The sequence below is a fragment of the Monomorium pharaonis genome, chromosome 1 (genome assembly GCF_013373865.1).
Source record: "Monomorium pharaonis isolate MP-MQ-018 chromosome 1, ASM1337386v2, whole genome shotgun sequence".
Classification (NCBI taxonomy): Eukaryota; Metazoa; Arthropoda; class Insecta; order Hymenoptera; family Formicidae; genus Monomorium; species Monomorium pharaonis.
Window position 1 is genome coordinate 25,810,083 of NC_050467.1, and position 15,305 is coordinate 25,825,387.

The 15,305-nt window shown below is 26.6% G+C and overlaps 2 protein-coding genes across 5 annotated transcripts; one reads left to right on the forward strand and one right to left on the reverse strand.

Moving 5' to 3' along the window:
- Positions 1–68: 68 nt before the first annotated feature.
- Positions 69–10,457, forward strand: LOC105837150 (uncharacterized protein PF11_0213). 2 transcript variants are annotated; one of them, XM_036282962.1, is made up of 12 exons: positions 69–246; positions 758–1,595; positions 1,778–1,996; positions 2,938–4,651; positions 5,333–5,729; positions 6,007–6,778; positions 6,900–7,139; positions 7,699–7,917; positions 8,169–8,351; positions 8,474–8,691; positions 8,882–9,037; positions 9,178–10,457. In XM_036282962.1, the coding sequence occupies exons 2-12, from the start codon at positions 980–982 to the stop codon at positions 9,382–9,384; spliced, it is 4,941 nt and encodes a 1,646-aa protein (XP_036138855.1). In that variant the 5' UTR covers positions 69–246; positions 758–979; the 3' UTR covers positions 9,385–10,457. The 2 variants fall into 2 exon arrangements, with proteins under 2 accessions (XP_036138855.1, XP_036138851.1); XM_036282958.1 differs by lacking the exons at positions 7,699–7,917; positions 8,169–8,351; positions 8,474–8,691; positions 8,882–9,037; positions 9,178–10,457 and having other exon boundaries at positions 758–1,565; positions 6,900–7,654.
- Positions 10,458–10,511: 54 nt separating this feature from the next.
- On the reverse strand, positions 10,512–15,153 carry LOC105837156 (transmembrane protein 230). Of its 3 annotated transcripts, XM_012681692.3 has the most exons (5): positions 14,954–15,146; positions 12,824–13,047; positions 11,692–11,804; positions 11,410–11,532; positions 10,512–10,712 (listed from the first exon to the last, which is right to left on the reverse strand). In XM_012681692.3, the coding sequence occupies exons 3-5, from the start codon at positions 11,782–11,784 to the stop codon at positions 10,575–10,577; spliced, it is 354 nt and encodes a 117-aa protein (XP_012537146.1). In that variant the 5' UTR covers positions 11,785–11,804; positions 12,824–13,047; positions 14,954–15,146; the 3' UTR covers positions 10,512–10,574. The 3 variants fall into 3 exon arrangements, with proteins under 3 accessions (XP_012537146.1, XP_012537145.1, XP_012537144.1); XM_012681691.3 differs by lacking the exon at positions 12,824–13,047 and having other exon boundaries at positions 11,434–11,532; positions 14,954–15,153; XM_012681690.3 differs by lacking the exon at positions 12,824–13,047.
- Between the last annotated feature and the right edge of the window lie 152 nt (positions 15,154–15,305).

Sequence of the window (15,305 nt, forward strand, 5' to 3'; positions counted from 1 at the left end):
CAGCAGCAGCCTGTGATTGTGGGGGCGCTAATGTCGTTAGATATCGATAGCAACGCTTGCGATTCTCGAAGCGACCGCTTGAATATTTTCGCGGCGAATGCGTGCGACGTGGGACATTTGTTACGAGTGGATCCGCGATCGACAGCGCAATTCAGTACAATTTGTGTGCCTTTATCATCTTCCAGGCGACGCTTGCTGAAAAAATATAAGCGTGCGATGTACATATGCATATATTTCTGGACGCAGGTAACAGATGCGAAAATAATATCGTGTCAGTATACGCGTGATCGGTGTAACGAAAGATAGCTTGTCGAGAGAAAACACTTATCGCGAAGAGAATGAGAGAATCGAGTTTAATGGCTGCTCGCTCTACGTAATGTAATATTACTTCACAGTGTACTTTTCCAAATAGAACATAAAATCAAAATAAGATCGAGTACATTGTTTAAGAAATTAGAGTAATCATTCAATATGCTTTCGATAATGATTTGGGATTATTTTAAGTAATTATTGAACTACAAAATTATGTGAAAATTAGTGCCGATTATAAAGTCATCGTCAATAATGTATTAAGTGAGATCATGTTTTTTTAAAAATAATTTGTTGATGTTATCTTGATATCTCATTAAAATTTTGTGTTTTACCTAGGTTTCTATTTAACTACCATGCAATCTTTTATAAAATAACTACGTATAATGTTACTATTTTGTTGTGAAATCTTAATCTTGATTAAAATTTATTGATGTGTTTCTACTAGGTTGACTCTATACTGTATCTGCGATGCTTTTGCTTGGCTCAGTGATGAGTACTGTGAAGAGAGATGTATAGCAATGTTCTTTGAAGATATACAGCAATGAAAACACACATCTTCGAGTTAGATGCATAAAGGATCTTATCCCTACAGACAGAAAAGATTTGAGAACTTGGCTTTTGTTAAGTGTTAGCACCAACGTATGTATTACTAATTAATCAAACAGACATGGCAAAGACAAACAAGAGACATATCCGGGCGAACAGTAATGACAAGTTAAAAGCATTGCGGGATCAGCTTCGCATGTGTACAGTTGTATTGCATAACGTTGCTTTAGATAAGGATCTAGTTCGACTTTATCATTCAGCATTCTCGGGAAAAAAGAAGAAGTTAGAACACACAACACCATGTATTAATGCATCTGAAAATTCTAATAATGTATGGATGTTAAAGGAAAATGTACACGAAGATAATATGCAGGATGAGATTCCTCGTGTAACAAGAAATCGTTTGAAAAAATTAACTAAAAAGGAAATGGAAGAATGTAAAGATGTTGAGTTATCAGATAACTTATTGTACAATCAGTTTTATAAAATGGTTAAACCAGAATTTCTAGCACAGAAGCGACAAGTAAAATGTGATGATAGCATTAAATCATTTTCAAGTAAAAGTAACGATGATATATCTAGTATGTCTTCGAATACATACTGTAGTCATACACAAAAGAAGACTGTACCATCAAATAGTCAAAAGCCTCTAATAAAAAGTAACAGTAATAAAAGACTAAGTGTACAGAAGATTAATAAAATAAAAGGTAACAGAAAATTGCAGTTAAATAAATTAGGTAATTGATAAATTTATTTATATTATATATTGTCAGAGTTGTATGTGGAATGACTACAAATGTTAAAAAATTGAAAGTTATATTAATTTAACAATATTTCATGGGAATTTTCAATAATTAACTTATATTAAATTCTGTGTATATTAATATAAAGTTTTGTTTTATTTATTTTTTATAAATAGGTATTAGTATGAAGTCAATAAAAATTAATTCTGATGATGAAAATTATTTAAATAAAAAGAATTTAACTAGTACTGATGTTAGTAATAAGATGCAAGAGGTATCCGATGAATTTGTCAAGAAATATAATAGTAACAACTTGTGTACAGTTGGTGTTACTAATGGAACAATTTGCAGAGTAAGACTGGAACATTGCTTGGAAAGGAATCAAAACAGTAAAAGTACGTACCCACATATTAAAAAATGTACTATTAATTTTATATTAATATTATGGAAAGGGAAGATTTAAGAGAGCATATGCATTTGATTAAGGTTTAACTTTGTGCAATTTTTTGTGAAAAAAACTGAAAGAGACAAATCGTAATTTAAATTATATTAAAAAATTATATAAAATGTGGCATTTTTATTTAAATTATATTTTTAAAACATGTAATCACTATCTTAACTTTCAACATACATGTGAGGTATGCGACACCCCAGAAAAATTTTATATCGAATTTTCTCTATGTAATTAGCTGAAACAGGACTTTTTTTTAGTATGTTCAAATAAAAATTACCTTCTCAAAACACGTAGTTTTAGATTGTTCAAAGAATATACATAAATTTTTCTAAAGCCCCAGATGCTTTAAATGCAAAAGCTGTTTTGCTTGCCCACTCTATGTGTATGTTATGTAATTTTTTTTATATGTATGTTGAAGGTTAAAGTTGGCTCGACCAATCAATTTGCAATTTTACATCAGTTTTCTAAAACTAATGTTTGACAGAAGGTTTTTTTACAATGTCTAGTTTTTCTCACAATTAAAAAAAACTAGCAAGATTACAATAAGAAACTAACTTTGACCAGCTGCCATTTTGTTGAAACACAATATTTTAAGAAAACGCACTAGATCTATGTTGCAACTTTATGTTAAAACTTGTGCCATTTTGGTTTCTATCCAGTTTTATGGTAGCAGAAGAAACTACTGTAACGGTTTTCAAAAATATTTAGGAAAGTTTAAATCGTAATTTTATTTTGTATTGTGTTTTAATAACCTTTTTAAAATATTGAGAAAAAACCATTATTTTTATAACAAAACACGAATTCTCCCACCCCTTTTTTTAACAAAGAAATTTGCAAAATTTACTCGTTTTGACCCATCCAAATAATATTTTATCTTTTTAGCTGTATTTTCGAATATAATTAACACAGACATAGAAAACAAAAAAAATTTTGGAACATCTGAAGACAATAAGGCAGATTTTAAATCTAAGAACGTAAATTTTTCTAATAATTGTTTTACTATATGTAATAACAGTATAAATGGTACCCAAAATCAGAAAGATGCAGCAACGCGAGCAAGCAATAAAACTATATCTCTCACTTTAAACAGTACTGTAACAACAGATGTTTTAAAATCATTTGCCCTTAAATCTAAAGAAGTGAAAACAAATGATAAAACTGTGTTTTCAACTGCAGATAATACTATAACAACGGGCGTTTTAGAGTCATTTACTTTAAAATCTTCCTGTCCAACAGTGTCTGAGACAAATGTTACTAAAATACAGCCTGATCTGCTCACAACATGTAATAAAAAACAATGCGTAAATAAAACGAATAATAAAAAAACAAAGGAAAGTTTACCAAAAATAACTGAGGATCATATTTTACCAAAAGGTACAATAAAATTTATCAAAGTAAATATAAGTGACAAAGGTAATGCTGAAGATTTTCTAAAACAAAATGAACATAGTGATATTAATAGTAATACGAAGCATATTTCCTACAATGATGATACACTTGACTTTACAAATATTCTTAAAGAAAAAGAATACGATGAAATGGATAATTCAATCGATACATTAAGAATATCAGAATTTACAACTGTTATTAACAATAATATTGATTTAAAAAATAAAAATATAGATTATAATAAACTTCATAATATTCCACAGAAAATTAATAAAAGCATAGATTTTTTGATAGAAGGAAAAAATAACGTGCATAATAATGTAAATATTAATAATGCTAAAAAGGCAGAAATAAATAAAAATTGCACTTTAAATCGTGAAGAACGAGCAAATGAATTAAATGATGAAGAACATAAGAACGATTTATTAAAAGATGATGAAACCATTTTAAATGAGAATACTTTAAATCTTGTGGATCTAAATGGAAGCTATAATGTCAACGGATCATCAATCTTTGTTACCAAAGAAGAGATTGCAAAACAAAATCGAAAGCGTATTGCAGAAGAAAATAGTATTGATATAAAGTTGAACAATAAAAAAAGGAGATTAAATAGAACAATTTGGCTGCACAACAATGTAACATGTGCTAAATCATTGAATTATCAACAACTTAATGACTTTCCAGGTATCAATACGATGGAAACAGCAGGATTAAACATAGCCGAGAAAAATAATGTTGAACTTGACTTGCGCAAACATTTGAATAAAAAAAGATCGAAACAATCACCCAAACAATTGACATTTGAGCATAAGCTTAATAATAATAGCATAGATCCTAAACCGATAAACTTAAATAATAAAAAAGATGATAAAAAAATTACTCCAATAAGTACAACAAAAAACGAAAAATTTCGTAAAAGACTCTTTTTCGAGACAGAACCAATCTTGGATAAAACTTTGTTAGTAAAAGAGAAGACTTTGCCAGACGAGGAGAAAGATATTCAAGTAGATTTAGTTTGCAACAATTATACACATAGTCATAGTGCATCACCACTAAGCACGTCCGAAGAGACACAACATCTAAGTCAAATAGATAAAAATATTGGTGAAAATATTAATGTACAAGAGAAACATACAAATAGCAAAAATGAAGATGATTATGATGATGATTGCATTTCTCTGTTTGCAGAATCGTTTGATACAAATCTGTAAGTATAAATTTACAAAATCTAGTGAAATTGGTTGTATTGTAATATTTTATAATTTTCGAAAAACATAATTTTTTTAAATGTTAATATATTTTGATATAATTTGACAGGGTTAAGTAGTAATTACAGTAATTAAAGTTAAAAGTTAAATAATAAAATTACAAAGTTAATAACGTTTAACTTAGTTAATTTTAATTGGATTAATTTTTAACTTTGACTGGTTATTTTTAAAACACAAACTTTTACTCATTAACTTTTTCTAAGTTAAACATTTACTCCAAGGAAAAGAAAAAAATTCCTATGTAAAAAGGTTTTTTGATTATGTAAACTTATACATAGAAAATATAAATATTTAATTTAATTTTAATAATCCTTATTGTAATCATTTCATTGTTTAGAGTAATTTAATTTTAAAAACTTCCAATATTTTAGTTTAATATATAAGTTTTTAAAATTGTATAAATTTTTAGCTTAATTAAATCTTAACGCAACTTTTAGCTGAGTTAGTGTTTTGTTTATGTTATTTTTAATGTAACTAAATTAATTTTGTAAAACATTAACTTAGTTTTTAAAAAAATATCAGCTTACTAACCAAATTCTGCAATTCAATAGTAATCTATTATATAAATTATAATACTCAAATGTAATCTCTTGAAACTAAAAATTTACTTGTTCCTGTAGCTGTGAAACTACATTTCTAAATGAACAAGACAAATCGAACAAATCTTTACATTCTGATGCACCATATATAATGACTACTAGCAGTTTTAATAAATTTGTGAAACAAAATGCAACTGAGTTTAATAAGGAGTACGCAAAATATGTAGAAAGTAATATACAAACATCGAATAAAACTTGTGAGACAAATAGAGAAGTTAATCGTCAATTGAGGCAGACTACAGATTGTATGCCCGAAACTACATTAAAAGTAACGTCACTTGAAACTAAAAAAGAAGAAATATTGAAGTATCCATGGTCAACAAAAATTGATCTTAAGAATATGATCGTAGGATATTGTTTTTGTATATTGAAGAAGGGTATCTGTCACAAATCGATACAGTGTAGATTTCAACACGACGTAAGTATACATATATATATATATATTTTTTTTTTTTTTTTTTTTTTTTAAGATTATATATGGCAATATGTCTGGGGAAAAATGTAAGATGTGATATTAAACGATACATAAAATGAAAATCAAGAATAACAATATTGCATTTAAAGTTTTATTTTTTTATTATAAATGTTTAAATAATTGCGTGCTTCTGGCATTTTTCATTTCTTAAATTTTCTTTTATCTGTCGAATAATCCTCCTGTATAATCATTTATATACTAACTTGATATAAAATCTCAGTTGCAGACTCTCATTAGAACGGTTTGCTCGGAAGATCCTAGAGCGATATTGGATGTGATACGAAATGCACTGCATCTTGGCTATAATTTTTTTTGCAGAAGAATATATTTGAATTCAATGGCGAAATTAACGATTGATCAGATTTTAATCATGTATCAAATGTTTCACGAAATTCGTCCTTTTTACTCAAAAGACGAATTTACAATTGCAGCAAAAAAATACATTATTCACGATGTTATAAATGAACTGTTGAAGCGACAACTGTCATTAAAAACGATTGTGAGCCAAATGATAGAATATATTATGCTCACCAAAGATCCGATTAATCTTATGAACATGTTAGTGTGCATTGAACAGTACGTGAAACATGGTGAATATTGGAACACTGTAAAATCTTTAATTTTGAGATTGCCACCAGATAAATTTATTATCGAGAAGATATTACGCGAGTGCATAGAGAATGAAAACTTAATTGACGTTCAAGACGTTAACAAGAACTTAATAAATAAAGTTCATCCTAAGTTAATCTTACAATTAGACAAAAACATATTGGAACGTTTTAAAAGATTGACTGAAAAAGTTGCAAAGAATTCACATTCTACATTATTAATTCAAAATTTTGGAGAAAACTTATCGGAAACTATTGCTTCTCCTGATGGAAATACAAATTTATCACAAACAGAATTTCCAAGATATGATGTTACTGTTGCAAATAAAATTAAAGATCAAGAAACTGAGGTGAATGGAAAAACTTATATTTTGCGACCTATCGGTAATTATTTATTTTGTTGTTGTATGCGAATGTATAAAATAAAATGTTTTAAATTAAAATATAATTTAAAAATACAATATTTTTAACTATTCTTATTAGAATATATATATATTTTTTGTAGATGATTTACCAGAACCACGATCCATTTATAGAGACCATAATCATCTCTGGAAATTTTATGTGGATTTAGATAGATTTAAAAAGGGACTTTCTCATCAAGATTATGATTATGTTATTAAAATTTTAAAAAAATATGCAGAAAAGGATGAAAATACATTCTTTGTTCACTCTTGTTGTAAGATACTTCGAACAGAGGTAAAACGTTCAGAATATCACTTAGCAAACATCATACGTCGTACAGGTAATAAATATTTTAATACTACACAAAGTACTTAAGGTAGAAATGTTAAATAATAAGTTGTATTGTAATATATACTATATATATAATCTTTATCACCTTATCTCTTCTCCTTATTCAATATCTTATATTGATGATCAACTAATTATTAATAAAGACGACCAACTTCTATATCTATAATCATATATATATATATATATATAGAAATACAACTTATATGTAAACCAATGCACGTGATGTACATTATTTTATAGATTTTAAGTATTAAAAATTAAACTGATATAATAAAAGATATAATTTTATACTAACAATTAAAACTTTGTACTTTTTTTACTTTATAATATTCCAAAGCATTTTTTTCATTTAATACAAATTATAAAAGAATGTCTCTTATTGGTTAAATAACTCTTACAATTATGTATTGGAGAGAGAGAGATATATATATATATATTATGTATCACACATGTAACGTATTATAATAAAATAAATGAAATATTAATAAACAATTTTTAACTGCAAATTTTATTTATAATCACCTAATTCGTCCATTTGGGTCTTTCAGTTCACATGGATATCTTCGGTATTCTAGGTAAAATGTTGTTTGATATAGGATTAGACATTTTGACTAGTTTAGTGGACACAGAAGCCTGGGGACTTGCACTGTGGTTAATTCAATCACTTAATATACACGATTTACCTTGTAATGCTGAATATTTTTTGTTATCGGCTGAGATTTATTTAGCTAACAAAAAGGCAGTAAAAGCATATGATTTACTTAAATGTGAGTTTACAGAGATAAATTATCTTTTTAAACATTTTAATTGCGTATAAATTATGAAAAGTGTTGACAATATACATACATATATTATTTAAAATATAAATTAATATAAAATATTTTAATGTTTGATCGATTTCTAATGAATATTGTTAATTATACAAAATATAAAGTATTGACATGTGAAATACATTTCAAATTATTTCTTCTCTTTCATTTGTTTTCTATTAATACATTATTCACTCCTTTTTTTTCAGACAAAAATATTATATGTACTAGTCGTGATAAGTGGTACGTTAAAAGTACCATTACTGATGAGCACGTACGGAACAAAATAATGTATATACTATTGGATTTATTTTGTAATGAATTTGTCGAACATGCTTTCTGCCTTTTTCAATTTTTACTTAAAGATCAATGCAGTCAATATTACCCAATAGGTATAGTGGAATTTTATGTACACATATTCTCGTGATTCATCATATTTGCATCAAAAATTTATAATTATACTTATATCGTATTCTTAATATTATAACAAAAATTTTATACTTACCGTTTTTAGATTTATCTCGTTATGTGGACAAGTTAATAACTGTGTTTTTATCAAGAAAAGATACGAATTTAATCGCAGAAATGGCCAACCTAATACTTAAATATACTTTTGCGTTAAATACAGTAACGTGTCGTGCGCTAATTTCAACATTGATTCACATGGACAAAAATCTAGCCTGTCAGTTATACAATTACGCAGAAGGTGTAGGCATCTATTCTACTATAAAGGTAAATATATAATAGACTTTTTATTTACAGATATAAACAATAAACAAGTATAAAATTTATTAATTGGTGAAAAATATTTTTCTCTAATATATTTTATATTTTTTTCTTAAAAAATGCTAGTCATTCTTAAATTGCTTATAGATATTTATTAAATTTCTTAATATGTTTGTTATATATTCACACAATATAGTTGTGGCCAATCACATACATCATTATAAATACTGATTTAACAGAAGAAGAAATATATCTTACATTTCTACAATTATTAAAAACTCTCGCAATAAATCTTGGACATGCAATTGAATTTGTTAAACCACAACAAATTAAAGTGTATCTAGTCTTGGAGGTAAGCACATTTTTATAAACATAACTTTTATAAATTGTACTTTACATTTTTTACATATTAATCTGCATGCATTAACAAAAATAGTATTTATTCTAATTATTTATACTGTCTTTCATACATCTTATGCTATTAATTTACAGATAAAGTCGATTAATAAACAGTTTTATTGTGCAGAATCGCAGAACTATTTTAACAATAAAGCTCTTACAAACATAAAGACATTAGTCAGAAACGTTTTAAAAAAACGATTTGATCCAGCTATATTATTAATAGCAGGTAAAGGACGAATGTATAAATTACAAAGTAAAAGTGTTATAAATTATTTACAGACCGAACATTGTAACTAATATCATGCGTTTTACTTTCGGACAATAGTGCATTAATAGTGCACAATGCAAATTATCTATTCATTAATATTAATTAATACTCGAACATTGCACCTTATCCGAAGGATATTTGTGCAACGCGACAACGTATTTGGATAATTTTGTATGTGTAATTATTAGTACCTATGTCTAAGTACAGAAAGAAAGACAAAAAGTACCAAGACACAAGGTATAATTTGATTTAAAACTGAAAAAAAGTTATTTTATTTTATGATGACGAGCGATATATATATATATATATATATATATATATATATATATATATACATACACATATATGTTTTACACGTATTATTTAGTTCGATTAAAAGTTCGAAAATCTTGTAACTATTAAATGTGGATACATGAATTAAAAAACGTATGCACAGTGCTTAGAAAATATAGTGACTTTCCTACATTTTTATTTATAATTTTTTTATATTCTTGAATTATGTGACATGTTTAAAATGTTAAGTACAGTTTTATTAATTTTTTTTATGCCACAATTTTTGTAACTTTATTAATCATCGTGTAGAGACATAGATATATTGTCACATATAATTTTATATATAAATTATCTAAACGTATATATACATTTTTATCTAAACTTTCTTACGATTATTTACTTTGTCTATGTATAAAATTATACGTAATAAAGCAAAGAATATGAATAAATAAAGTTAAGAATTTTTGTACACACAATTAGTATATTAGTATATTTTTCAGGCCTGAGAAAATAATATGATTATATATAAATATATATAATTTCAAAATTCCATAATAAATATATTTCAAATCACAACTTCTCCTATTTTATAATTATATATAAATTTATTTAAACTATTTTTATCATATTTTTGGATAATCGATTATTGCATTAAAGTTTTTTAGTATAGTATGTAATGTTTTTTAGTATGTAAAGAAAATATTTTATATACAAAGGAACACAGTGATAATAGTTGTTGCACAAGTTATTATGAATGTGTTTCATTTTAATAGCACGAAAAAATTGTGTGTGTGTGTGTGTGTGTGTGTGTGCGTGTGCGTTCGTGCGTGCGTGCGCACGTACACTCTTTATGAAACTCAATTTACCATGTATAAGTAAAAGATTTCTTATCAATAAATTTTTTTTAATATAACCAATAAGTACAATGCGCATATCTGCATAAAACTTAATCAAACTCAGGTATATCGTCAAATGAATAACCAGGTACTTTTTGATACGCTAAAATAGCCACCCTCATGTGATAAGCCCCTGGTATGAACATCAAGGCCCCTAAAATTATCACTGGCCACATCCGATCTGAATACTGCAATGTAATCATGATTTTTATTTTAACAATATATCATTTTGACAGTACTAAAATAATTTCAGTACATTTTCATATCTTTATCTATTATGTCATATCGTTAAAGAGTTTCTCCATCTTAAAATAGCAGAGAAAAATTAGAAAATCTTTTTATTTTGGAATACTTTTTAGTATAAATTATTGATCAATATTTTTGTAAATTATTGATAAATATTCATATGTAAAAAACCTGAAAAAGAATTGTATACAGTAATGATTTAAAATTTAAATATAGAAATGTAATTTGTTACATTTAAATTTTAAATGTAACAAATTACGTATCCTTTTTTTATTTACATACTATCACATTTAGAAAATTGTATAATTCGTGAACATATCATATTCTTATATTAACATATGGTCAAAACTTCATTCTTTTAATTCCAAAATAATTTTATGAATGTTTTTCCAAGATTGAATTACTCGAAACTTTCCAAAACTATCTCAACAATATTTGAAAAGTTATTTTTTAAAAATTATACAGTATTACAGTCAAAAAATTGAAAAATTTTAGGCATGCCCTGTAATTATAAACTTGTTCTTAAAATTTGATCAACTTATTATGTGAAGAGACTGAATATTCTCAAAATTATTATGTGGAAGTTGTTACAGCACAATAGTAATTTTGTACAATCTACAACAGTAAAATAAATCTTACTTTTGAATCAATGTGTCCACTCACAATCAAGCTTCCTATAATGAGCATAATGGTCCCTCCAACAAATAAGAGAGCAGCTAATGTAATAGCCTTCCATGGTATCTTCACTGGTGGACTTACAAACTTAAAATTTTAAAAATATCACTTTTACTGTCTGCATAAAACATTTTAAACATTTGATGTAAATTAATTAAACATTAAATATATAAAAAATTCTTAAGCATAGTATAAAGTATACTTTATGATAAATGCCAAGTCATTATATTGCATTTTTCAACTCACCTGCGAATCAAAGAAACCATTATCGGTTTCTGTAAGTTGTGTATAATCCACGTTGTCAAATTGTCTGTCACTTCGAACTTTCTTCCTGCACATACTCGCTTTATCGATATAATCTAAACAAAATTAAAAATATGCTATATGATTTATTTGTCATGAATAGAATTGTTTATCACAAAAAAATTTCATGAAACTTGAAAAATTTAATTAGTTAAGTATAATTATATATAATATGATCTTTAAGTATTCTAAAAGATTTTAAAGGATGTGATATCAATTCAAGAACTGATATGTAACTATAATTTTTTTTAATCCATTGATTGATAAAGCAACGAGTCAAAAAACACTTTATATGTCTAACAATGTAACGTGTTTAACTTCAAAGATCAAGAGTGTCAAAGTTCAATAAAACATTGTTTTTTTTCCAGAAATTGTGAACCACTATCGTTTTGACATATATATGTAGTTTATTTAATAATATAACTTCGATTTTATCCCTAATTTACTAGTATATTATGTTAAATATAAAAAAAATAAAAGTGTAAAAAATACAATATATAGCTTTTCTGATTAAATTTGGATTTTTATTTACACGTATAACAAATTGTTTTTTAGATAAGTATGGTGATTAGCATATAAAGGAGTATGTATGTTCTACAAAATCAAATGACAACTTGGCAATGAACTATTCTGCTTCATTCAATCTATACTTTCGTAATTAATGCCTAATTATATTGTTCAGAGAAAGATGTTAGCGCAACAAATACCAATTCTACATGCAATTTTATATGGAATTAATTATTTAAACGATATCTACATTGTATTAATTTCGACGGATCCAAATGACCAAAAATGGGAACATTTAGCAAAGTTAGCTTATTCAATAAGATGTAATCATGTAGGTCGGAAATTTGATTCTTGATTATGCAAACATTCGACGATATTTCATGGGAAATATTACACAATTAAATATCACGCAACTCAAAAATAAAACAATACTTATGAATTTTTTAAGTTCTTTTTCTTTTTTTTTTAATCTAATATTGCATTAAGTGATGAAGAATCGTTTGTTCGTGCATATAAGATATTGGATAAATATTAAGAATGATACACTTATATATAGACGTATATATACCAGAAAATTATTTCGCGGTGCTCATATTCACGCGTTGGAAAGAGCTTTTCATAAATGAATATACACCACGTCGTCCAAAACGTCACATCAAACGTATAAGTACTTGATAGTACATCACTATCGTTCAACACCAAAAATAACAGGCAATAACAGGTACGAGAGGTAGTGTGTTCATCGAGTCATTCAAAGATGGCGTCATTATATTCGCTGTCCATTACTGCTATCTATGATCGACAAAATGCAAGCTAACTACTACTAGTTAAAATCATTACTTATAATTATTTATTATTAACAATATAACCAAAAGAATCGTCAATTTTTAATTAAAAAAGAGAATTCTGGTAAGAATTGAATATACTGAATGAAGAGCTACATATTGAATACTCTTATTTCTTTTATACAGTCTTTTATACAGTTACAGTACTCTCAGTTATTACACGCCCAAAAAGTTGATTTTTAAAAAATGATAAAAATGTTATAAAATTTAAAACATTCAAATCGGAAAATTTTAATTTTTTAATTATGTCGTTGCAATATATAACAACATAGAACAATGTGTGAAATTCTAAGATAAAATTTTTATTTTTATAATTTCCAAAGAAAACTTACAAAATCTAAAAAAGTTTAAGACAAGTAGAAAAAGTAACTTTGCAATTGTTGTAAAAAAATCCTTTTATACAATTTGATTTATACATTTAGATTCGACGGGAACTAAGGGCAAGAACTAATTACATTAAAAAATTTTACGACACTTGCAAAGCTACTTTTTCTGCTGAACACAGTCGATGTTCTTAAAAATATTTTAAAACACATTAAAAAATATATTAAAATTAGCAAGTTAAATTTTTATATTTAAAAAATTCAATAATTTAAAAAACACTTTGATATTTAAAAAACATTTGTCATAATTTATTATTATAATTATTATAATATTTATAAAAGTTTGTTTTAACAGTAAAAATTTTTATTTTAACAGAGAAAATTGAAGAGAGAAAATATGTAAAATTAAATGTTTTTTTTATTATATAGATGTAGTAATTCCCTTAATGTTACATGAAATATTAACAATCAGGAAATGCAATTTTTTATGTTGGGTTTGTAATACTTTAGCCCTTGAATATTTTTACGTATGTAGAATTCTTCACATTTTAATTACTTTTGCTTTTATTTTTGTTATTTTTAAGATTTATTTTGTTTTATTATAACTATTGTATTATTATATAGAAATTAGAAACCTTTTCTTACAATAGAAATAAATTCATTTTTACATATAAATACCACAAAAAATACACCAAAATAACTTTTTTATTATCCTAGTATCAGTAAATTGTAAATCGACCTACCTAACGAGGAAAAATCAAATGTTTTAACTATATCTATACATCATATTAACATGGCATCTGATTTAAACTGCAAGTTCGTTCGCGCGATTATTCTTTCATTTCATAGCAAAAATCGAAAGAGAAATATGATAACTATCAATGATTAATAAACATCCCTAACATCCTTTTCAATATGACTTAAAAAAAAACACTGCGCGATCTATCCAAGTTAGAAATTTGCAGTTGCATGCGTAAAAAAAGAAAATAGCCAACCGATTATAAATTTCGGTTAAATCATTAAACCCTGGATATCTATTGCAGGTGAGAAGGATTTTCACCCAAATAAAAAGCTAATTTAAATTTAATAAAGATTTCGTTATTAAAATTTTAGATTAGAATGAAGTTTAATAAGGATTTGTTTATATTAAATATTAAAGTGTTAATTTAATTATTTTAACACATCTTGTAATCTATAAAGTAAAAAAAAGTATTTAAGAAAATGTTTAAAAATGTAAGAAAAAATCTTAATTTTGTGATGAATTTTTATCCAGAATATTGTTCATAAAAAGAAAATGTGTAACACTCCATGGAATAACACTCCAGAATTAAAGTTCTCTATTAAAATAAGCGGCAAGGAAAATGGCCCAAGCAGCACCATGTACGGATTTTGGACATTTATGTTGAGAAAATATTCCGCATATGGAAACTACTTATCACTCATTGACAGATAAGCCCTAAGGTTAGAGTCGCGCGCTAGTAATCGCTAACAATTAAGCGCATATTGCACACATCGAGCTATTCATATTACCGAATATGGATCTCCGATAGTTTGGCATAGTGATGGACGTTGGACGTGTTGCTCGTTGACATAGCAAACCTTAGTGTCGGAGACTTCTTAGCGATTTTGTCTATCAGTTAGCCGAATCGATCTAAAAGAGTACAGGAGGCTGTGCCTGCCTTACTACCCTGCGTCACGATGCCGATGACAATGCGACGTCGCAGCGTAGAGGGACGCGAGGGTGAATCGCACCTCGCGATGCGCAGTGAACGCTGTTGTGAGCATCCTATATAACAAAATATATCTGAGATATAATCAGATATACATTTTTATGCTTACAATTTTAAGATATGTCTTATGGTCAGATATTCGTAGAATTCTG

Bases quoted from the DNA above. Each gene is read 5' to 3' on its own strand.
- LOC105837150 (XM_036282962.1), top strand. From the start codon at position 980: ATGGCAAAGACAAACAAGAGACATATCCGGGCGAACAGTAATGACAAG. The intron at 5,730-6,006 runs GTAAGTATACAT...ATAAAATCTCAG, and splicing joins AGTGTAGATTTCAACACGAC to TTGCAGACTCTCATTAGAAC. The intron at 8,692-8,881 runs GTAAATATATAA...CACACAATATAG, and splicing joins GCATCTATTCTACTATAAAG to TTGTGGCCAATCACATACAT.
- LOC105837156 (XM_012681690.3), bottom strand. From the start codon at position 14,981: ATGCCAAACTATCGGAGATCCATATTCG. The intron at 11,533-11,691 runs GTGAGTTGAAAA...TAAAATTTTAAG, and splicing joins ATGGTTTCTTTGATTCGCAG to TTTGTAAGTCCACCAGTGAA. The intron at 10,713-11,409 runs GTAAGATTTATT...ATTACATTGCAG, and splicing joins GTGGACACATTGATTCAAAA to TATTCAGATCGGATGTGGCC.